The 18,308-nt window shown below is 48.9% G+C and overlaps 2 protein-coding genes and 1 long non-coding RNA gene across 4 annotated transcripts in view; 1 reads left to right on the top strand and 2 right to left on the bottom strand.

Annotated features, from left to right (window-relative positions):
- Nucleotides 1-672: 672 nt before the first annotated feature.
- Nucleotides 673-4,055, bottom strand: Manf (mesencephalic astrocyte derived neurotrophic factor). Its single transcript, XM_047563115.1, is given in 6 exon segments — nucleotides 673-1,108; nucleotides 2,226-2,367; nucleotides 2,981-3,108; nucleotides 3,819-3,948; nucleotides 3,950-4,028; nucleotides 4,030-4,055. Coding segments are annotated over 6 exon segments (690 nt in total). The 3' UTR covers nucleotides 673-923.
- LOC124992393 (uncharacterized) lies at nucleotides 3,836-6,252 on the top strand. Of its 2 annotated transcripts, XR_007110115.1 has the most exons (4): nucleotides 3,836-4,382; nucleotides 4,486-4,576; nucleotides 4,707-4,902; nucleotides 6,002-6,252. It is a non-coding gene; the product is annotated as an uncharacterized LOC124992393 (long non-coding RNA). The 2 variants fall into 2 exon arrangements; XR_007110114.1 differs by lacking the exons at nucleotides 3,836-4,382; nucleotides 4,486-4,576 and having other exon boundaries at nucleotides 4,583-4,902.
- Nucleotides 5,184-18,308, bottom strand: part of Dock3 (dedicator of cytokinesis 3) — a 712,604-nt gene continuing 699,479 nt past the window's right edge. The window contains 5 exon segments of the mRNA XM_047563117.1: nucleotides 5,184-7,776; nucleotides 7,778-8,185; nucleotides 8,972-9,054; nucleotides 13,379-13,466; nucleotides 14,532-14,650. Coding sequence (XP_047419073.1) covers nucleotides 7,675-7,776; nucleotides 7,778-8,185; nucleotides 8,972-9,054; nucleotides 13,379-13,466; nucleotides 14,532-14,650 — 800 coding nt within the window. The 3' untranslated portion in view covers nucleotides 5,184-7,674.

Raw genomic sequence — 18,308 nt, forward strand, 5'->3', positions numbered from 1 at the left:
AGCTCCAGAAAGTCCTTTCTTTTCAGGTGATTATCTGTGGGTGGGAGGACAAAGGGTCTCAACTGAACCACTATTCATGTTGATGTCCAGAGAGCAGATAGTCACCAGATTCCCTACAAGCCCTAAGGACCTCCACTGTTATCTAGGGTACACAAAGGCAAAATGCAGCCCTTTCATAGCTTATTGTATACACCAATTCAGCAAAAATCCAAGTAGGTGTCAGAAGGTAGGACTGATAGTAGATCCTAGGCCAGGGATTCTGATGCACAAATAGGGGGGCCCAAAGAGCTGAAGCTTTAGAAATGCCAATACTGAATATATGGGTATCACTGTGGAAAACCACACTTGATGCACCCTGTTCTGCTTGTAGGGAGTCCTTCCAAGTACTTCAGACTCAACTTCTATACCTAGGAACTGTGCAGCCTCCAGCCCCTCCTATTAGCAGGAGTTGGGGGTGTCAAATCACCATCAGGCTGAGGTGCCTGACACCCTCCAGTCCTGCAAAACCCACTCACATCAGCTATCAGCCTGTGTGTGTCCTGCCCTGGTACTTTCAGCACAGATGGACTGAGGAACACATAAGGAATATACCCCAAAACTCTGCAAACTGGAAAGCAGGATCCTCATTTTGGGGTGAAATCTTACTTCAGCATTCACTTTAACTCTCCAAGGACAGCTAGAATTTTCTTTTTTTCCTTTAATAAAAAACCCCAGACACACTTTGAAGTCCTAGAGTAAACCATCAATAGAAGGAAGTGAATCCCCCCACGGGGGCACCATAGAGCCAGCATCATCAGAAAAGCTCCAAGCTTCACTCTGATATTGTCAGGAGCCCACTTAAAAAATAAATTACAAAAAGGCTGTTTTGGGAAGCTACAGGTGAACTGTTTTTTTCCCCTCAGGTGCAGCAGGGAGGGGGCAGACTACAAATCAGTCCGAGCACTAGCTGCCTTGGGGGCGTATTTAGGCATCAGTTCGTTTATCTTCCGGATGTAGTCAGACTTCTCTGCACACCCTTTGCAAGTCTCCCCCCAGTCATCCAGGATCTTCTTCAGCTCTTTTACTCGGAGCTTCTTCAGGTCCACTGTGCTCAGGTCAATCTGCTTGTCTGCAGTGGAGAGTAGGGGAGTTAATGGCTGAGTGGGAGCAGTCTTACTCCTCAAAAGTCCCATGATAGGTCACCCCCTGCATGTCAAACCATCCCTTAAAACAACCAGCCCTGCTGGCTGCAGGGGAGAGAACTACAGGTACATGCAAAAGTGTCAGTACCTACTGCCCCAAAAGGGAACTGGTCCCTTCATCAAAACAGCTGCCTCAGTCTGTCAGTATCTACTATAAGACATGCAGTGTGGAGTCCATATGGTCTTTAGAGGAGGAACACCACTCCCATCCTCCAAGTGCCTCTTACACAGCCATTGGAGAATGATACATCCAGGTTGCTGACAGAACATATAGATCCCTTGGTCTCCATTTATAAAAACAGACCTGGAGCCAGGGGTTTACTCTCTGTGCTCACTTGTGACCAGAGTGACATGGAGCCAGATGGACCTGTATCAGGATCATTCAGAAAATGAGGCACCCTTGACAAGTGTCCTCACTCAGTCCTTTGGACAAATGAGGCATAATAAAAACACTAGTGTTTATATTTTGCAGAAAAGGTCTCGACTCATTCTGAAGACTGGGACTGTGTTTTTGCCACCAGATGGGGGCTCAGCCAGAGATGCTGTGGCTCCTGACACTCTTGGGCTAAAGATTACAAGGTCTTCAGAAGTTGCAGTCACAGCCAACTTGTTAAAGCCAAGTAAGACCACATTCCTTCACTGCTCAAAAACTTCTAATGCTCCCAACTTCAGACTCAAGCCAAAGTCCTCACCAATTTGCAAGGCCCCTGTGACCTACATACCCACCTGTCATGCTACTGCCTGCCTTTACACTTCCTACATTCTCTGCCTGGAATGCTCTTCTAGTAGCTAGCCTCTTTGCCAAGCTACTCTTAGCCTCCTCCAAAGTTTATTGACATGTCATCTCCTCAATGGGACCTGCTCTGACCTTCACCCACTTTGATGCTAGGTTCTCCCCCATCCCACCATTGAGTGCCATCTATGCTATATACCCCACTCACCGTGGCTCTAGATCACTACCAAGGTACAATTAAGCTCAGAGGGTTCATGCAGAGACTACAGAAGGCACACAGCATTTGTTGAAAAAGGTATGGTCATACTCACCATACTTTAGCTCACAGATCTGGCTATCCTTCTTCTTTAGCTTCTCACATATCTTCTCCACAGGGATGTGGTGGGCCAGGGGCTTGGATACCTCATTGATGATCTTGGTGGCTGCATCATCTGTAGCCCCTATGTAGTAACACTATAAGCAAGAAAGGACAACAAGCTTCAGAGGTGGCACTTAACATCTCTCTCTGCCAGAGCCTCATTCTAGGCTCTTAACATATGCTCAGTCCCATAGCTAAAAGCCACCAGATGAGTACAGGAGTCACCAGGGTTCAAAACTTTAATAGAGAAAAACAAACCAGAGACTGCCAGGGAGATTAAAGCTGGAAAAGCCACTGCTTCATGGGGCTCTTATCCTTGATTCAGTCCTGGCCCACTCTGTGGATACCATGTTAACTTCTGTCCTCATACATGCTATGCTCTTTCAAGCCTCAGCACTCACACAGCTGTCTCTTCACTTGGGATAATTCTACTCCACTCTGATGAGGACCATTGCTCTGTCTAATCAGCATCCACCCACCACTGAATGATCCTGGTCTATCTTCTTCATGATACCCATTTGCTGCATTGTCTGTTAATCATTTTTCTACCCTAATGTTCCTGGTGCCTTGCTTACAGTAAGAACTTAATATCAACAAGATAAAATGAACACATCTGAAAAGTACATGTCACTTCAGTGCCACAATAGTTTTCAGATGTGGAAGATAAAATGAGCCAGGGCCAGCAGAGGAGGGTCACCAGCTACTCACCAACCGATTCTCTTTGCCTCTTGCTTCTCTGCAGAACTTTATAAGTTCTTTTTCAATAGTGGCTGGTGAGAATGTGACATCTCTGTCTTTGAGGTCCTGGTAAAATCTTCCCAGAAAAGAAATACAAACTGGAAAAGAGAGGGAAGGGAGATGCTCAGCAATCATCAAATTGTCCCCCTATTCCAACAGGAAGATACTCTGTTAACAATTTTACAGGACACACAGACGCATCATTAGAGGTCTTTCCATCACTGTTTTTCTCTCAGGTGCCCATGGTGGACAGAACCCTGCTTCAGGTTGCTGGGGTTTCTTTGTACACTCAGGGCATGTGAGGAACAAGCATCACCCCCAGGAACCCACAAACGATTCTTCCCTGCTCCTTTCATCAAGTTTAAGGCGAAAGTGAACACGTGTCCTTGAGACGGGGCTCACTGTGACCTCATAAATGGACAAACTGGAGGCTGAAGAGAAACGACCAAAATTGCTGCTCCTTTCCATATACAACACCAAAACCCGATGTGCAGTTTCGCAACCCCAACAGACCTGCGCGGTACAGAGGACCGGCCCTTGGGGTCCCAGACCCGGGATTCTCCCGAGAACCTTTGTGAAGAGACAAAAACTCCGAGGTGATGGGGATTTCAGGCCAATTTCTCGGTACGAGCTTGTCCACTTTTTTTCATCGGACCTATGTTTTCTAGGCCCGGGAAGTATTTTCTAGGCCTTTCCTCTGGTGGACCCTGCTGGGACCAGCCGCCGTCGCCCCCGCCCGCTCGACAATTTGTTGTGTTCAACGCCGCCGCGAGGCCGACCATTATGTGCAGACCCCGGCCCCCCGCACCTTCGCAGTCGCCTGCCCGCAGCGCCCGGCTGCCTGGCAGCACGCTCAGGGCCAGCGCCACCGCCAGCCCGTGCGTGGCCCACATCCTCCTCCTCCTCCTCCTCCTCCTCCGCCGCCGCCGCCGCCGCCCGGACTGAACCGCACCCGCCGAGCTGCGCCGCTTTGGGGTACTTGCCGCACGCAGGAGCTTCCCATTGGCGTGCAGCCCCCGCGCCCTCCCACACGCCACGTTCTCATTGGGCCATACGCCTTAGAGCCCAGACGGGCGGCTCCACGCTGCCCTTCCCCATTGGCTGGTGGCGTCTGGGCCCTAGACAGTTGTCGGCCTCCGATTGAACCCCAGCAGTGTACAGGAAGTGGCTGCAGCCGCCTCGGAAGCTGCATGGGCCGCCATATTGGATAGGGGCAGCCGCCTTTGCTGTTGCTGGGAGCCGCGGGCGGAAGTAGGATCTCGTTGCTGCCCAGCATCACACTGAGTTGTCCTGCATTCCACTTGTCCTTGTTCCCTCGCCCGCCCGAGAAATCCTGCGGCTCCTCCTGATAGGAGCCGCACTCGTGGCGCAGGTCAGGCGTTCTAGGGTCAGCTGAGACACAATAGGTTTAGTGGGGTTGAACGGCCGCAGGCAAGACTCAAAGGGTTTTTTTCCTTACTTCTTGTTTTGAACAGTCACGTGGGCGAGGGAACCAACCTCTGGGAGTCTGCTGAGGCTCAAGCGTCCGCCTGCCCGCCCCACCTGACTGGAACCCGCTTTGTCCAGGTTAGGAAGTATTGTAGGTACTCCTGGAGGAAAGGCTCCAGGCCAGTCAACCCCGGCTGGGTCCTGAGGCTTTGGTGTCGCCGCAGTGTGGCGGCCACGGGGGCTTAAGAGGTTTGTCCCCCCACTTTAGGGAGCTCTCTGCATTTCCTCACAAGCTTCCGACGCATGCTTGAGCACGCTGGCCCGCTTGCTTTCCAGCTGAGCCATCAAGGCCCTTGGCTGTCGAGCTACTTCCCGAGTGGGGTCCCGGGGTCAACAGACAAGCACCAGAGGATGTGTCCTCCTGGGCTGCCCTGCTTCCCAGGCTTGGCTACCTGTCCTTGAAGGTAGGACGCGGGAAGGGCTGGCTCAGTGCTGAAGGAGACGTCTATGGGGCTAAAGGGCTTGGAGCCCAGCGGCAAGGGTTGGAGAGGGGCAACTTCTGCTGCTCCCATTCAGTGAATTCAGTGGATCAGTATCAGATATTCATCTTTAATTAACATCACAGCAGTCAAGGGAGTTGGGAAAAAGGGGAAAAAGTCAAAGTGGCAGTTATTTACATCTAAAATTCACATTACTGTTGGATTTAGAACATGCTACCACAATATATACAGTAAAATACCTCTTGGGACATTGGTACAAATTTTTTTTTTCTTATAACTTTGCTCTTCTGGTACAGGTAAGATCATTTTTTAATCATTTTTTCTTTAGACATAAGTACACAAAAGAAATGGTTAGTAGTGTTCTTGTTTTAAATAAGCACAGAATGCCAGAGGTTAAAAACACATTTATAGGACTGATAACCAATTGGACATCACACTCTATACATTTTTTGCTCAAATTCCTGTACAAATACACAGCATTCAAATAGGTATTTACAAATAAGCTTGAAAGAATGAAATCACTATTTCACAGTCTTCAAAGAATTTTCATCTCTGATCTCCCATTTCCCCTCAGACTGGCTGATTCTCCAACAAAAGTGTTTCAGAATGTGTCCATTTCATCCAGTTAGGGAAAATGGAGAGGGAAAACATGAATTTGTTTCACCTCCACAAAGCAAGGCCAGCAAACCTACACTCCTCTCCCTATATCCTGTGCCATCAAGTAGAGAAGGTTGATGTTCTTATGTGATGACTGCCTTGTCCAGGAACTGAGGTTCAGAAGTGCCTGAAAATCCAAAGATGTCCTCTTACCTTAAGAATCAGATTCAACATGTCCCTGACCTTTACACCAAAGAATCCCCAGATGCCCAGAGATTGAAGGCTGCAAGTGAATCTAGGTTCAGGCCTCCCTTTGAGCTGTGGATTGCCTTGACTGACCCCCCACCTGGGGCAGCCTTCTGCCCCATTTGGTGTGGAGTAATCCTGATGGTATCAGAAAAGCCCCACACAGGTGATAACACCCAGACTCTATGAAGGTAACTGGGTCTTCTATCTTTCCTTATAGGTTACTTGCTGGCATTTCTGTTAAACAAGTTGGCACTTGTTTCCAAGAGAAAAACACCCTGACCATGGCTTTTTCTGTTTGAAAAGAGGGGCTGTGGAGAATGAACGAGGACCTAAAACCCAGGGCCTGGTCATGGAGGCTGGACAGGCCAGTAAAGAGGAACTGGGGTAACGTGCCTCAACAAGGAGAAGGCAGTCTTGTGACCATCATAATATGACTCAAGCAAATGAAAGAGAAAGTTTTTTGTTTCAGACAGTTTTTTTTAAAGTAACTGAGAAGCACCCTGATAAAATTACTACTATACCCACCCCACCCTAACCCCCCAAATAATACACCGAGAGGAAAATCAGTGCCCTGACCTGAAAGAGTTTACTATAAAGACACCTCACTGGGGCCGCCAACAGACTGGGAGGCTGGAGAAACTGTCTTCCTGCTTGCCCTGAACCCTGAGTGGTGGTCCCCATGGGCCTGGAGCAGGTGCTATACTTGGCCAATTGGGAAATGACAATTACTATTTGTATGTTCTCTGCTTTCTACCAAGGAGAAATTCCTTTCCACCCTTTTTACACAGAAGCTTGCTGAAACCTGACCACATGTCCTCAGGGCCTGGAAGCCTGGCTGGGCAGCCAACCCCATGGCTCAGAGGTAGTGCTGAAAATCCCTGATTCAGGAGCTGGTGGCAGGCATTCTGGCCACTCCGAAAGTTCAGAGAATTTCTGGCCCCTGCCACACCCCAGCCTCACTCTATACCAGCTCTAACACATGGGAAAGGGCCTAGCTCCCTCTAGGAGAAAGGTTGGTTAGGGTAGCCCCGCTGGCTCTGTTCCTTCACTCAGACCCCTAAAGGTGGAGGAAAAACCCTTTGTAGATCCATTCACCATGGAGCCTTCTCCGGGTCATGAGGTTATCAACATGGAAGGGAGCAAATGATCAGAAATAAAGTGATGGGTAAAAAAGTCCAAGGTGGAGTAGGAGACAAGGCTGGCCCGTGAAAACCTGGCAGTGTGCTTTGGGCATGCAGGTAGACCAGGTCACATGCCTGAGCTGGCAAACTGGCCTCGCCAGGACCCTCAGTTTGCACACTCCTGGATGGAAGAGTGGGCAGGTGGGTAAGCATTTGTGCAAAATGGCTTGTGGCCCATTTGTTTCACCTGTGACACATAGTCCACGTGGTCCTTGCAATCCCTGAATGCAACCATTAACTTCTCTGTCCTACAGCAAAAGAAGAGGTCCCTAGTGCAATTTCCATTCTTCTGTGCATCTCTGCCCTGAAGGGAGGGCTGGGGCTTCTGCTCTTGGGCCCTGCAATGCTGCAAGCAATTCTGTCTGTGCAATATCTCCACATAGCTCCACGTGGTCTGGAAACTATAGGAGGAAGAAAGCATCTACTGCATAAGAAAAAAAAAAAAAAGAAAGAAAAGAAAAGAAAACTCATAGAAAATGGAAACATAAAAAATGAAATAAAAAGAGAAGCCACAACTCTTCATGCTGCTGTGGCCTCTGAACATGGCAACACATGAGTTCACGGCAGTAGAATGGAGACTTGGGTGCTGCTCTCCGGAGTGCCAAGCCCCTCTAACTCTCTGGGGGTGGAGGGGAGACTTGATTTTCAGACCTGGAGTGGTTGGACGAGCTGCTCACTGAAGGTAGTATCACAGCTGCCTTTCTGCCCCTCACTGTTCCCCTCGGCCGTGCTCCCAGGCCATGCGAGCCTGCTCCTCCTTGGTGCTCCCAGGAGGCAATGAGGCCTTGCGGTGTAGGCCTCTTGGTCTCTCAGGCCTCTTCACGCAGCAGCACACCTTCGTCGTGCTCCAGGGCTGGCAGCCTGGGGTGGTAGGGCTTGGGTGGCAGGGCAGGCGGGTCCATGGGGTCCTGAGGGATGACACACCCAGGGGCTGAGTGGCTCCGGCATGGCTGGGCCTTGATGGAGTCCAGGACAGCGGACTCGGAGAGGCTGTAGTGGACAGGGAGGTAGGGTGGCTCAAGGTCTTCATCACCATTCCAGGCCTGGCTTGGCATCGAGTCCATAGTGTCGGTTCGAGGTGGGGCCTCTGAGGAGTGCCCAAAGTTACTTTCACTCAAAGAGGACACACCACTGCTGGCACTGCCAGACAGCGTAGAGTTGCTGCCATCCAGGCCGGACTGTGGACTGGTGGGGGAGGCTGGGATGGGGTGGAGAGGAGACTGTGCGAAGGAAAGGGTGGGCATGTTAGAATCCCTCTCTCTAGATAGATAAACTGGCCCACCATGTGGAGACCAAAGAGTCTGCTTATTGATGAACTTTAACTCTCATCAACTGCAAGTTTCTTGTTTCTTCAGCAGCAACCCTCCCCCAATCTTAAGCCAGTGGTGCCCCAGAATCACTATTTCTGAAGGCCTAAAAATGGTCCTGATCTGGCTGCTGGTATCGGTCCCCCACTCTCCTGCCCCCAGGCCAGGTCCCAGACTACTTTTTGTGGTCTGGGTTATGACAAAAGGCTTGGTCATCAGGCTACTTGACAGAAAGAACCTTGGTGGGTCATGGACCAGATGAGTTTATTCTGCTAAGATCTGTGACCAGCAGGATTTAAGTTTTACTTTTTGAGTTTTTTCATAAAGCTTTTGTGCCTGATGCTTCTTGCTTTCACAGGTGACTAATTTGAGAAGCTCTCTGACCTACCAGAGTACATTTATTTAGCTATTGGTCTATGGTGTGTTGATAGCCTGCGGTGTTGGCAGAGAGCCCTTGCTTTTCAGTGCTCATTGTCCACACCACTCTTGGAATCATGTGTTGTCTCCAAGACACTCTGATATCCCTGTTCCCTGGTCCCCTGGTACCTGCAGCTCAAGTATGGCTCTGGCCACCCCCAGCTTCTGCCAATCTGGGCTGTCAGGGTCAGTGAAGCAGAGGGAGGGCTCAGGTTACGCTCATGGACCCAAAGGTGATTCTACAGCAGATGAGATGGTGGGACTGTTGCTTCAGTACATTACCTTGCGCAGGGTCCGGGCAGGGAGGGCTGGGGGAGTATCACCCAGAGTGTGATGGAAGGCGTCAAAATGTAAGGAGTAATGACCTGCAAAGGGAACAGAACCAGAGCCTCAGCAGGGGTCCTGCTCAGGCTGCACACCAGCACCATCTTGCTGGGCCAACTGGCCAGGTGTGGAAAGAGTTCCTGGGACCCCCTCAGTATTGAGGTGATAGGAAAACCTCTTTACATTGATGTTCTCCAAAAAGGCTGCTGGGATAAAGAAACCTATTCCACAGAGGAGGCCAGGAAAGTTGAGTGCTTCAGAGCCATAGAACATCAGGCTGCAGGCCGTAGCAGCTCTAGCCCACTGCTGGGTGATGACCGACTGGTGAGTGGAACACCTGGCACAGTTGATTCCATCGTCTTCAGCCTCCCTTGTTGGGATGGCCTTACTGAGCTAATCTGCTGGACTCCAAAATCTTACTGACCCCAGTACCCAGCAGAATCCTTCCTGTGGTGTGCATGATTTTTCTCTGGCTGTGTCGACCCAGAGGATGGCCTATCTTCTCAGCCTGGACAGCTGTTGATCAGGACTTTTAGCAGAGTCTGAGATCAGGATTACTTGGGGGATCCGCTGGAGGTCTTACCATGCAGCAGGCTTCGGGGAGGCACTGGGGGGGCCAGGATGTGCCCCATGTGGGCAGACAGGAAGGGTGGGCCTCCCGGACTCCGCTATCCAGGCTCCAGCTGCTGGGGGCTGCTGGCACCGCTGAAGGGTGGAAAGAGATGGTGTGAATGGAAGTTACTCCTTGAGCCACCCTCTGGAGAAGCCCATTCTACATCCTGTGGATTCTCCGGGTGTGTGCTGTATATCCAGAACATGGGAGTGGCATGCTAGCCCCCTGGAACTATAAACACTGGCCAAGCAAGGCACAGGGTCCACAGTAGTGAATGGCAGGGGTTGAAGCTGCCTAAGAGGATGAAAACAGCTGATGTCTGAAGAATATTTAAGATGAGACAAGCTGAGACAAAGTGCAGCAAGGAGTGAACATCTGCAGTCTCTGGGATTTTCCAGCAGAGAAAGCAGAAGAGAATGGAAGAGCAGAGCAGACTAGTTGAAGAGGACCAAGAAAATATGGAGTGCAGGTCCTAGAGAGCTCTATGCCAAAGTACAGCTAGGGCACTTCTACTGCCCAGGCCCTGTGGGAAAAGTAGGGAGCAGGATGGGAGTCAGAGACTGCCTCCTTCCAGAGCTCCCAGAGCATTCCCATGGAGCAGGCAGGAGCTGCCTCCCAAACTAGCCCCCAAAGGACCTGTAGTGACATTTAAAACTGTTACCTATCCCTGTTGCTCCTGTGCCCACTGGCTGGATTTGGAATGCACAAGAGGTTTTTCTAGGCAAGGAGAGATGTTCAATGTACCTGTTGGAAGAAAGTATAAAGCTCAGGAACTGTAGCCCAGGCCCAACTGGACCCACTGCTTCCTGAGAGGATGGAAGGCTATGGAGCCCACAGATGCTTTAGGGTGTCTAGAGGGCACCTACGTGTCATGGATGCAGAGTAGAGTGGGCCCCAGACTAAGGAGAAATCCAGTGACACAATACTGGCTTGCCCTTTAGCCACAGTGGGGTGAAAGACTTTGCAGGATCAGAGAGGAGAGAAGCAATAGCTGGATCTTGAGGTCTAAGGATGCCACTCTGCAGGTACAGGAGTGGACATATAAAGCCAGGAAGCTAATTCATCCTAGAGAACAAATAACAGTAAGAAGAAATATGCCCCTTCTCTGATGGAGCCTTTTGGACTGTTAGTAGCAGGTAAGGTTAGCTCAGTCCCAAGTGCCTGGCTCTTTCTAAGGCTATGGTAGCTAAAGGGAGCCTGAGGTACTTAGACTTTGGGTTCTTCCAGACCAGATACTTCTGGAAGTTCCAAAGCCTGGAAGAGAAGGACTGGAGTCTGGCCTTTGAGGAATATGTGGCCAAGAGGGGCGGGACCCCTGGTAATCCAGTGATGTCCATTTTTCTTCTTTCTTAGGGCTGACATAGGTTTTCAGGAGAACACAGGTAAAACCCCATTATCTAAACAGTTTCACTTCTAAGGAGGACTGTTCAGTTGTTGCCTGGTGGCAGGAAGGAGGGGTGTGGCGACCATTGGGCAGAGGGTAGATACTCAGCTGTTGCCTTCAGGGAGGAAAGAATTCTAAATCTGATGAGCATCAAGTGGATTCCATCAGACATCCTCTTCAGAAAGCCTTAAGCCACCTAAAGAAAAGGTCCATCCTTGCTAGGCTCTTGGCAAGATGCAGTAGGAGCTTCTTGGTCCTCAGTACTGAGTATCATCCACCATCCCTGCCCCCAAAAGTACCATCTACATAAAAAGTCACAGATCTCAGGAAAGAAGTTTGGAGGTGGGTCTGAGGAACTTCCAACAGCCATGACTCTCAGATGCCACCTAGTTCCTGGAAGAATTGTTGAACTGTAAAGTTTACTTACAAGGACCCAAGGAAACTCAAGGACAGGAAGGACATAGGAAGAACGCTGGCAAGGCTACAATGGTTTATAAGAAAACTGGCAAGGCTGTAATGGTTTACAAAAGAGTGCCTAAGCCATTCTATGTGAATCAGAAGTCACCAAGCTGGGCCCTTAGCTTGAAGTTTGTGAACAGTGAGGACAAGGGACCTTTGCCATGCAGCAAAGGGCTAGTGCGCTGGGGCTAGTAGGAGAGCTAAGAATTCCCAGTATCCTGTCGTCTTTTCAGTGTTAACAACTGTCCAGCACTGACCTGAGGTTCCAATAGCAAGCCCCTAGCCCCAAGGCATGCCTGGTCTGGTAGTTGCTTGCTGGCAAAGAAAGATATCTGTCTGCAAGCGAGAGGTGGAGTCCTTAGGGAACTCAGGACCCTAACTGACAAGAGTATGGTGACAAGTATGTACAGTTCCTGCCCTGGAGGATCCAAGTAGAGACTTGTCAATGTGTTGCACTGGGCAAATGTCTAATTTTCTGCCCACTAAGTGCTGACATTGTGGTTTGAACATGGTTGTGTAGGGCTCAGTCTTTATTCTGAAACAACTCTCTTTCCCTCCCACACCTAGGATGGGCATGTATTGTTCCTTGATGTAGTCTGGCCTGAGGTCTGAAGCGCTTCTGGATCCAGCTGGTGTAGCATCTTGGTCTGGCTATCAACACTCATTTGAGCCCTGATGACCTGTTGGGGCTAGTTCTGAGATTGCTTTGCATTTTAGGTGGTGAAAAGTTGTTGTGAATTCTTGCCTCAAGGCCAAGAGGGACACTTTGTTTTGGGTCATAGATGGAGGAATCCAAGAAGCTGCATGTTTTCAGGATGTGCAGCCTTGAGGTAGGAAGGCATCTTCAGCAGGTACTTTGTGGCCGACCATCTGGCACCAATGCCCATCAGGTACTCAGGTTGTGAACCCAGTTAGAGGACACAGAGGTCCTTGTCCTCCATGATGAGCAAGGGAGGAACAATGACAGTGGGGCAGTAGACAGCACTTGGTGAACAGGTACAATGACAATATGATGACAGCTTTGGAGGGACAGTGTTCCAATGGAATAGGAGATGGCAGTCTGATAGGTGGGAACTGAATATGCCGTAAATTCCAACAGATGGAGGAAGGAGGAGGAGAACCTATGTGAGCAGGCCTGCTATGGAGCTAGGCTCTGGGTGGCATTGTCCCCACTTAGTTATAACTCTGTGTTGAAATTAACTCAGGTATCTGGGGCTTCAGGCCAAGGTAAAAGGGGTCAGAGGCTGGCACCATCAGTTTGCAGGAGTGGAATGCAGGGTGAAATACCACAGTCTAAATGGACTCACTTCTAAGGAGGATTGCTCAGTTTCATGGTATAGTTGATGGCCTTGCAGTGTAGATGGACTCACAGCAGCTGCTGGCCAGAGTGGTTACAGAACAAATAGACTTCTCTGAAGCAGCCAGGGCTTCCACTGGAGAAGTTGTGTTTGGGAAATTCATTTTGCAATGGTACGTCCTTTCCATTCCTCTTGGGAGTTTCTTTTCCCCCCACCGCCAACAAACCTGTTTTGAGCTCCAAGAAGAGAGGTCCATGAGGGCCCAAGTTGAGAGGGACCAAAGGGCCTGCTAAATTCTGGGGCTGGCTAGGAAGTATCTAGGGGAGGTTCCCCCTTTAATACCCCAGTTTCCATAAAGCTGTACTCAGGACAGGTGGCAGCTGGAGACTCTCTGAGGATGGGCCTTGGAAAGAGGCAGAAATACAAACTGACATGATCCAAACCAAATGTGGATTAAACAGTGAGCACAGGAATTGATTAGCATTCTGGACAGATAGACACACCTGGGTGTTGGGGTGTGACTCAGCCCTGGCCAGCTGGTGCTCAGGGACAAGAATCAGACACTCAAGGTGGGGACAGACATGGGGGAGCCCACGGAGGAGGAAGAATACCTTTTTCAGCTACAGACAGATTAGGATCACTGCAGGGTTTGCAGGCTCCGACTACTTGCTGGAACAGGGCCCGTTGGAAGTTTGATGGCTGAGGGAAGGGAGAAAAGAAAAACAAATAGTGGAAAACAACCAATTACATCTTGGGAGGTGGTGTCATGGATCGCAGGAGCCAGAACGTTCCAAGATCAGATGGGGAAATCAAAGCAATGGGATGGCTTCTGTTTGAGATGTGCTGGGGAATACTGTCCAGGGGTATCTCTGGTTCTGAGCACGCCCATGGACATTTGAGTTACCACCCAGGTTGTCTTGTGCAGGGCCCATGAAAAGGACATAGATATTTAACTGCATCTTTTTGTCTGGTCAGGGAGACCCAATGGCAGGATTTAGGATCCTGATTCCTTCAGGAGGACTGACAGGTTTTGCCTTCTGGGAGGGCCCCATACAGCTCCATGTTAGCACTGAGGTTAAAGAAAGGGTACCACCCAAGCCTGGAGTCAGGCTCTGCTGTTCTGACTGGTGCCTGCCAAGCAAATCTGCTCCCTGTGCCTCACTAGGGGCTGATCAGGCACAGGGAAAGTAATGTTGAGAAACTCCTGGCACTCTGGGGCCAGGGGATAATCTCTTGGAGGTGACTTACAAAACTGGGATAGAAGGTCAGGGGCAGACCTGCACAAGGGAGAGAGTTAACTGCTATGGCTTCTTGGTCCAGGCCCCTAGGCAGGGTGTTTGAAGAGCTGGGTGAATGGTGTGCACAGGTGCCCCAGCAGTTAGTGAGGGTGGATAGATAAGAGGCTTTTGCCCCTGTGAGGATTTCCTGCACACCCACAGCAAGGAAGAACATTTACCATGGCTTTCTTGGGATGAGAACCAATTCTCTCTGTCAGAGGAACGAGGGTGGGATGAGAGTCCAGAAAGCTGTCCAGAAGTACAGATAGCCACACAAGCAATACTGGTTCCAACCTGGATGCCATCTACCCATACCTGCATTCTGGATTACTGGTACTAGAATTCATTCATACTATATTCTTCATCCAGGAGTACAGCAGCCTTCTTATAGCAGGATGCAGGAGGCATGCAGGACAATGTGGAAAGCCCAGCAAATGCAATGAGGAAGTCCAATAGTAGAATTCATTTAGTAGGTTGGGTCTGCTACCTGTCCATTCTCCAGGATGGCTGCCGGATACATGGCACTGCTTGGGCGGTCTCGGTGCGTGGGCAACAGCAACATCATTTCCCGGGCATGGCGGTACTTATCTGGCAGAGAGGGAGAGCCTGTAACCAAGTGAGAACAATCACGCACAGATGACAAACCACAGATGAAGGACCCTGCAGTCAAACATCTCAGAACTTGGGGACCAGGGTAGGTATCCCTTGAAGTTAGGGTGAGCTCAACAAACACAAAAGGAATGAAGCAGAATATGGTGGTTAGATTGGTGGTGAGGACTGCACCTGGTATTCTAGCCAAGGCCGACCCACTGACAGAGCCCCCTAGCATTCTCAAAGGCAAAGGGTGAGGAGAGTTAAGGACTAGAGCAGGTGGGTAGGGGCTCCATTGCTCTCAAGGCATGGTTGCGGCCTGGATATTGGGCTCTTTCAGGGGGCCCAGGCATGAGCACAGGTCAGCTTGCAATGGAGTCATCACAGAGACAGAAACACTTAGATAATAGCCACACAATTCTGATTTGACATAGTGGGTCTCCCCACACACTTACCTTCTGACAGCACTGGCCCTATTCTTAGCTGGCTGCAGCCACCTTTTCTCAGAGGCTTGTCCCTCTCAGATTCCAGGTCGTCCAGACCTGGCCTCTGCCTTTGTGTTAGTTCTACTGAAGCCTAGAGTCAGGCTGGCTAGAGGCACAGAATTAACCTGGAGGTTGTGGGGCTTAACCCCAGGTTCCCAAGTACATGTTCACCTATGAAGGCTCTACAGTGACTTCCCCTGGCCCAAGGGGATATTATGGAGGCCAGACAACATATGGTGTGACCCAGTTCCCATGATTTCAGACCATAGCTATAGATGGAGGAATTTGCCAACCTCTGGTCCTCAGGAAGACCTTCCACAAAAGCAGAAAGAATGACTTGCTGGCTTTCCTGAGGTATGGGTAATTTGGACAGCCCTCCAAATGTGCACTGCTCATTGTTCCAGTTACTAACATATCCAATGAGAAGCTAAGGGGCACCGATTCCATCATAGGAGGACCCCAATGCCTCTGACTGGCTCAAGTGAAACCCCTCTTTGAGTTGTGCTCTGAGAAGCTGGACAGTTGAGATAGCCCATGGGCTCTAGCTAAGAGGTAAATTTGCAGTTCCTAGAGGCTCTGTCTCCCACAAACCCAGGTTCTCTGGGATTTTCCTTTGAGTGTGCAATGTTAGCACTGTCAGGCCACAGCAAAAACAAAGTCATCTTCAGCCAGCTTGCCCTAGCAGTCACTGAAAAATCCCTCTTATAAGAAAATAATCCCACTTGTAAGAAATCATAATCAATACTAGTAATGTACTTTTCCCCGTTGTTTTTATGTAACTTGTTCCACAGTTGATCTGAGTGATCCCATTGTAGAACCTCAGGGCTAATTTTGAGACCTCCTCTTTAAAAATGTCCTTCAATGGTAAGGGACTGAGTACAGTAGGATTCTTTGAAAAACTGGACCTGATTTTGCTACCACTTTGTGATCTTACTTATTTCTATGTTCTTTTAGAACTTGTGTTCACAGGCAACCTCAAGAAGATGGCTATGTAAAGAAAAAAGAAAAAACATACCCTCCAAATCTCACTAATTTTTATAGTACCTTTTCAGCAAGAAATACAGAATGATCCCTAAGCCCTGGGGGCTCAGGGGATAGGACTGCCCTCCACTGTAGCAGGCACAAAACAAACAAAACAACCCCCCACCCCGAAACTTTACATCAATTCACTTGCATCAAACTCCTATCTAATGCTCATTCCACAGCAGGCATGTAGTCAGAACTACCTTCCAAAGACTGTCCAGATTTTTCATTTGCATACTTAATATCCGATCCATGCCATGGGGGCTAGGATGGAGGGACATAAATATGCAGACCCAGGAAGGTCCCAGGCTCTGTGGAGGACTTGATTCAGTTATGATTTTAGTCATGTAATTAGTTAATATTTGATTTGAGGATTTGGATTCATGTTATAGTGGCTCCTCCAGTGCTATAACAAAGGAGTGCTGTATTAGGACTAAATTTTCCTGCTCTACTGCCTTGCTTCTCTCTCCATTGCTCTGGGCAGCCAATTCCATGGAAGGAGAGGGTGATAGCTATTTCCATGATGGAATTTAAATACAAGGGCTTCTGTGTTTATAGGACTTCTGAACGACTTCAGTTGTGCTCTGATAATCCGTAGGGAGGCTAGACCCAGAGCGACTGAGTTATTCAAAGGAGGATCACTCAAAATCCCGTTTCCTAGTCCCATTCAGCCTTTTGACCATCAGGGGGAGCTGCTGACTTATAAGAGTTTAGAGGATGCTTTGCTCAGGTTTTTAAACCAACAGGGAGCACAGGGTCAATGATCTCATGACTACTGGGAGTGGGGAAGTTAACTCGTGTAAAGGACTCTGCTCCAGACCACCTTCTCCAGGAGAGCTTTATCCTCATTTACCCAAATGGAGTACATCATTCCCTTTCTTTGTCCAGGAACATCTACTGCATCTACCATATCTGTCTTCCTCTTTGATGTCTGTGTCTTTTACAGGGTCTACACTGTGCCTGATGAATATTGGGTCAGCACATGGATTGTATGAGTGTCTAGAAGTAATTTCTCTTTCTTGTTGCCTCCACCCTTGCCATCATTCCCTACTTTGGACCCAGTTCTATTTAACCATTTTGCTTACTTTTGTACTTAATGTCTATCGGAGAAAGGGAAGGGGCTTGGCTCGCGCTTCCTCTATGTGATTTTTTGAAACCTGACCATTGTGAGTTTGTCTTCATAAATGATGACCATCAGTACCTTCTCTCCCAAAACACTCCACAATACAATATGGAATCTCACCCCGCTCCTTGGCATCTGATTTGGCTTTAGTGACTTGCTGGCCAACAGAAATGTGGCAAATTGAGTTTCTAGGATTTCCAAGGCTAGGTAATAAAATTCTTGCAGGTTCTGCCTAGGTCTCTTGGAGTGCTGGCTCTGGGGAAAATCAGCAGCCATGCTGAGAGAAGCCTAAGCCACTTGGAAAGGTCATATGTAGGAGCTCAAGCTTAGCCCTAGCTAAGCTCCCTGCGGACAGCCATTTGATCAGCTGGCAGCCATGTAAGTGAACCATCTTGAACATCCAGCCCAATTGAGCCTTTGAATGATTCCAGCCCCGGTAACATCTGGTTCAGTGAGTTATTAACTCAGACTGAGAGATAAATCGTTTTAAGACACTAAGTTTTCAGTGTGGTTTATTATGCAGTGACAGATAACCAAGCAATTTGAAATAAAGAGGGGTTATTTCCAAACAAGGAGAAAATAATTTATATTCCACTCTTAAGTAGTGCTCCCTGAGGCAAGAGTCACACAGGTTCCCCACTGAGCACTCAGTAAAAGGTTGAGTGTATAAATCAGTAACTAGTTAGCTGAAAGGACAAAGGACACAGCCAGTCTGTAAAGTTCCTGACAGCAACCATAGCATAGAGGAATTTTTGAGCTATGTCAGAATGGAACTGAGTTAAAATGACCATCCTTTGCTGCCTTCTATCAACAAAGGACTCAGAAATCTGTTTTCAGCGAGAATCATTAGATATGATGTACACTGCAGTGTGTTCACAGCTACTTCTCAGGGTTTCCTTCCTTTTTATTCCCAAAGTCATCTTTCAATGTGTCCTCCTCCCTCTCCTTGGACTGGGGATTGAAACTAGGAGTGCTCTAACACTGAACTACATCTCTAGTCCTTTAAAATTTTTTTTTTTTGAGACAGAGTCTCCTTAAAGTT

Source organism: Sciurus carolinensis, chromosome 9, assembly GCF_902686445.1.
Source record: "Sciurus carolinensis chromosome 9, mSciCar1.2, whole genome shotgun sequence".
Taxonomy (NCBI): Eukaryota; Metazoa; Chordata; class Mammalia; order Rodentia; family Sciuridae; genus Sciurus; species Sciurus carolinensis.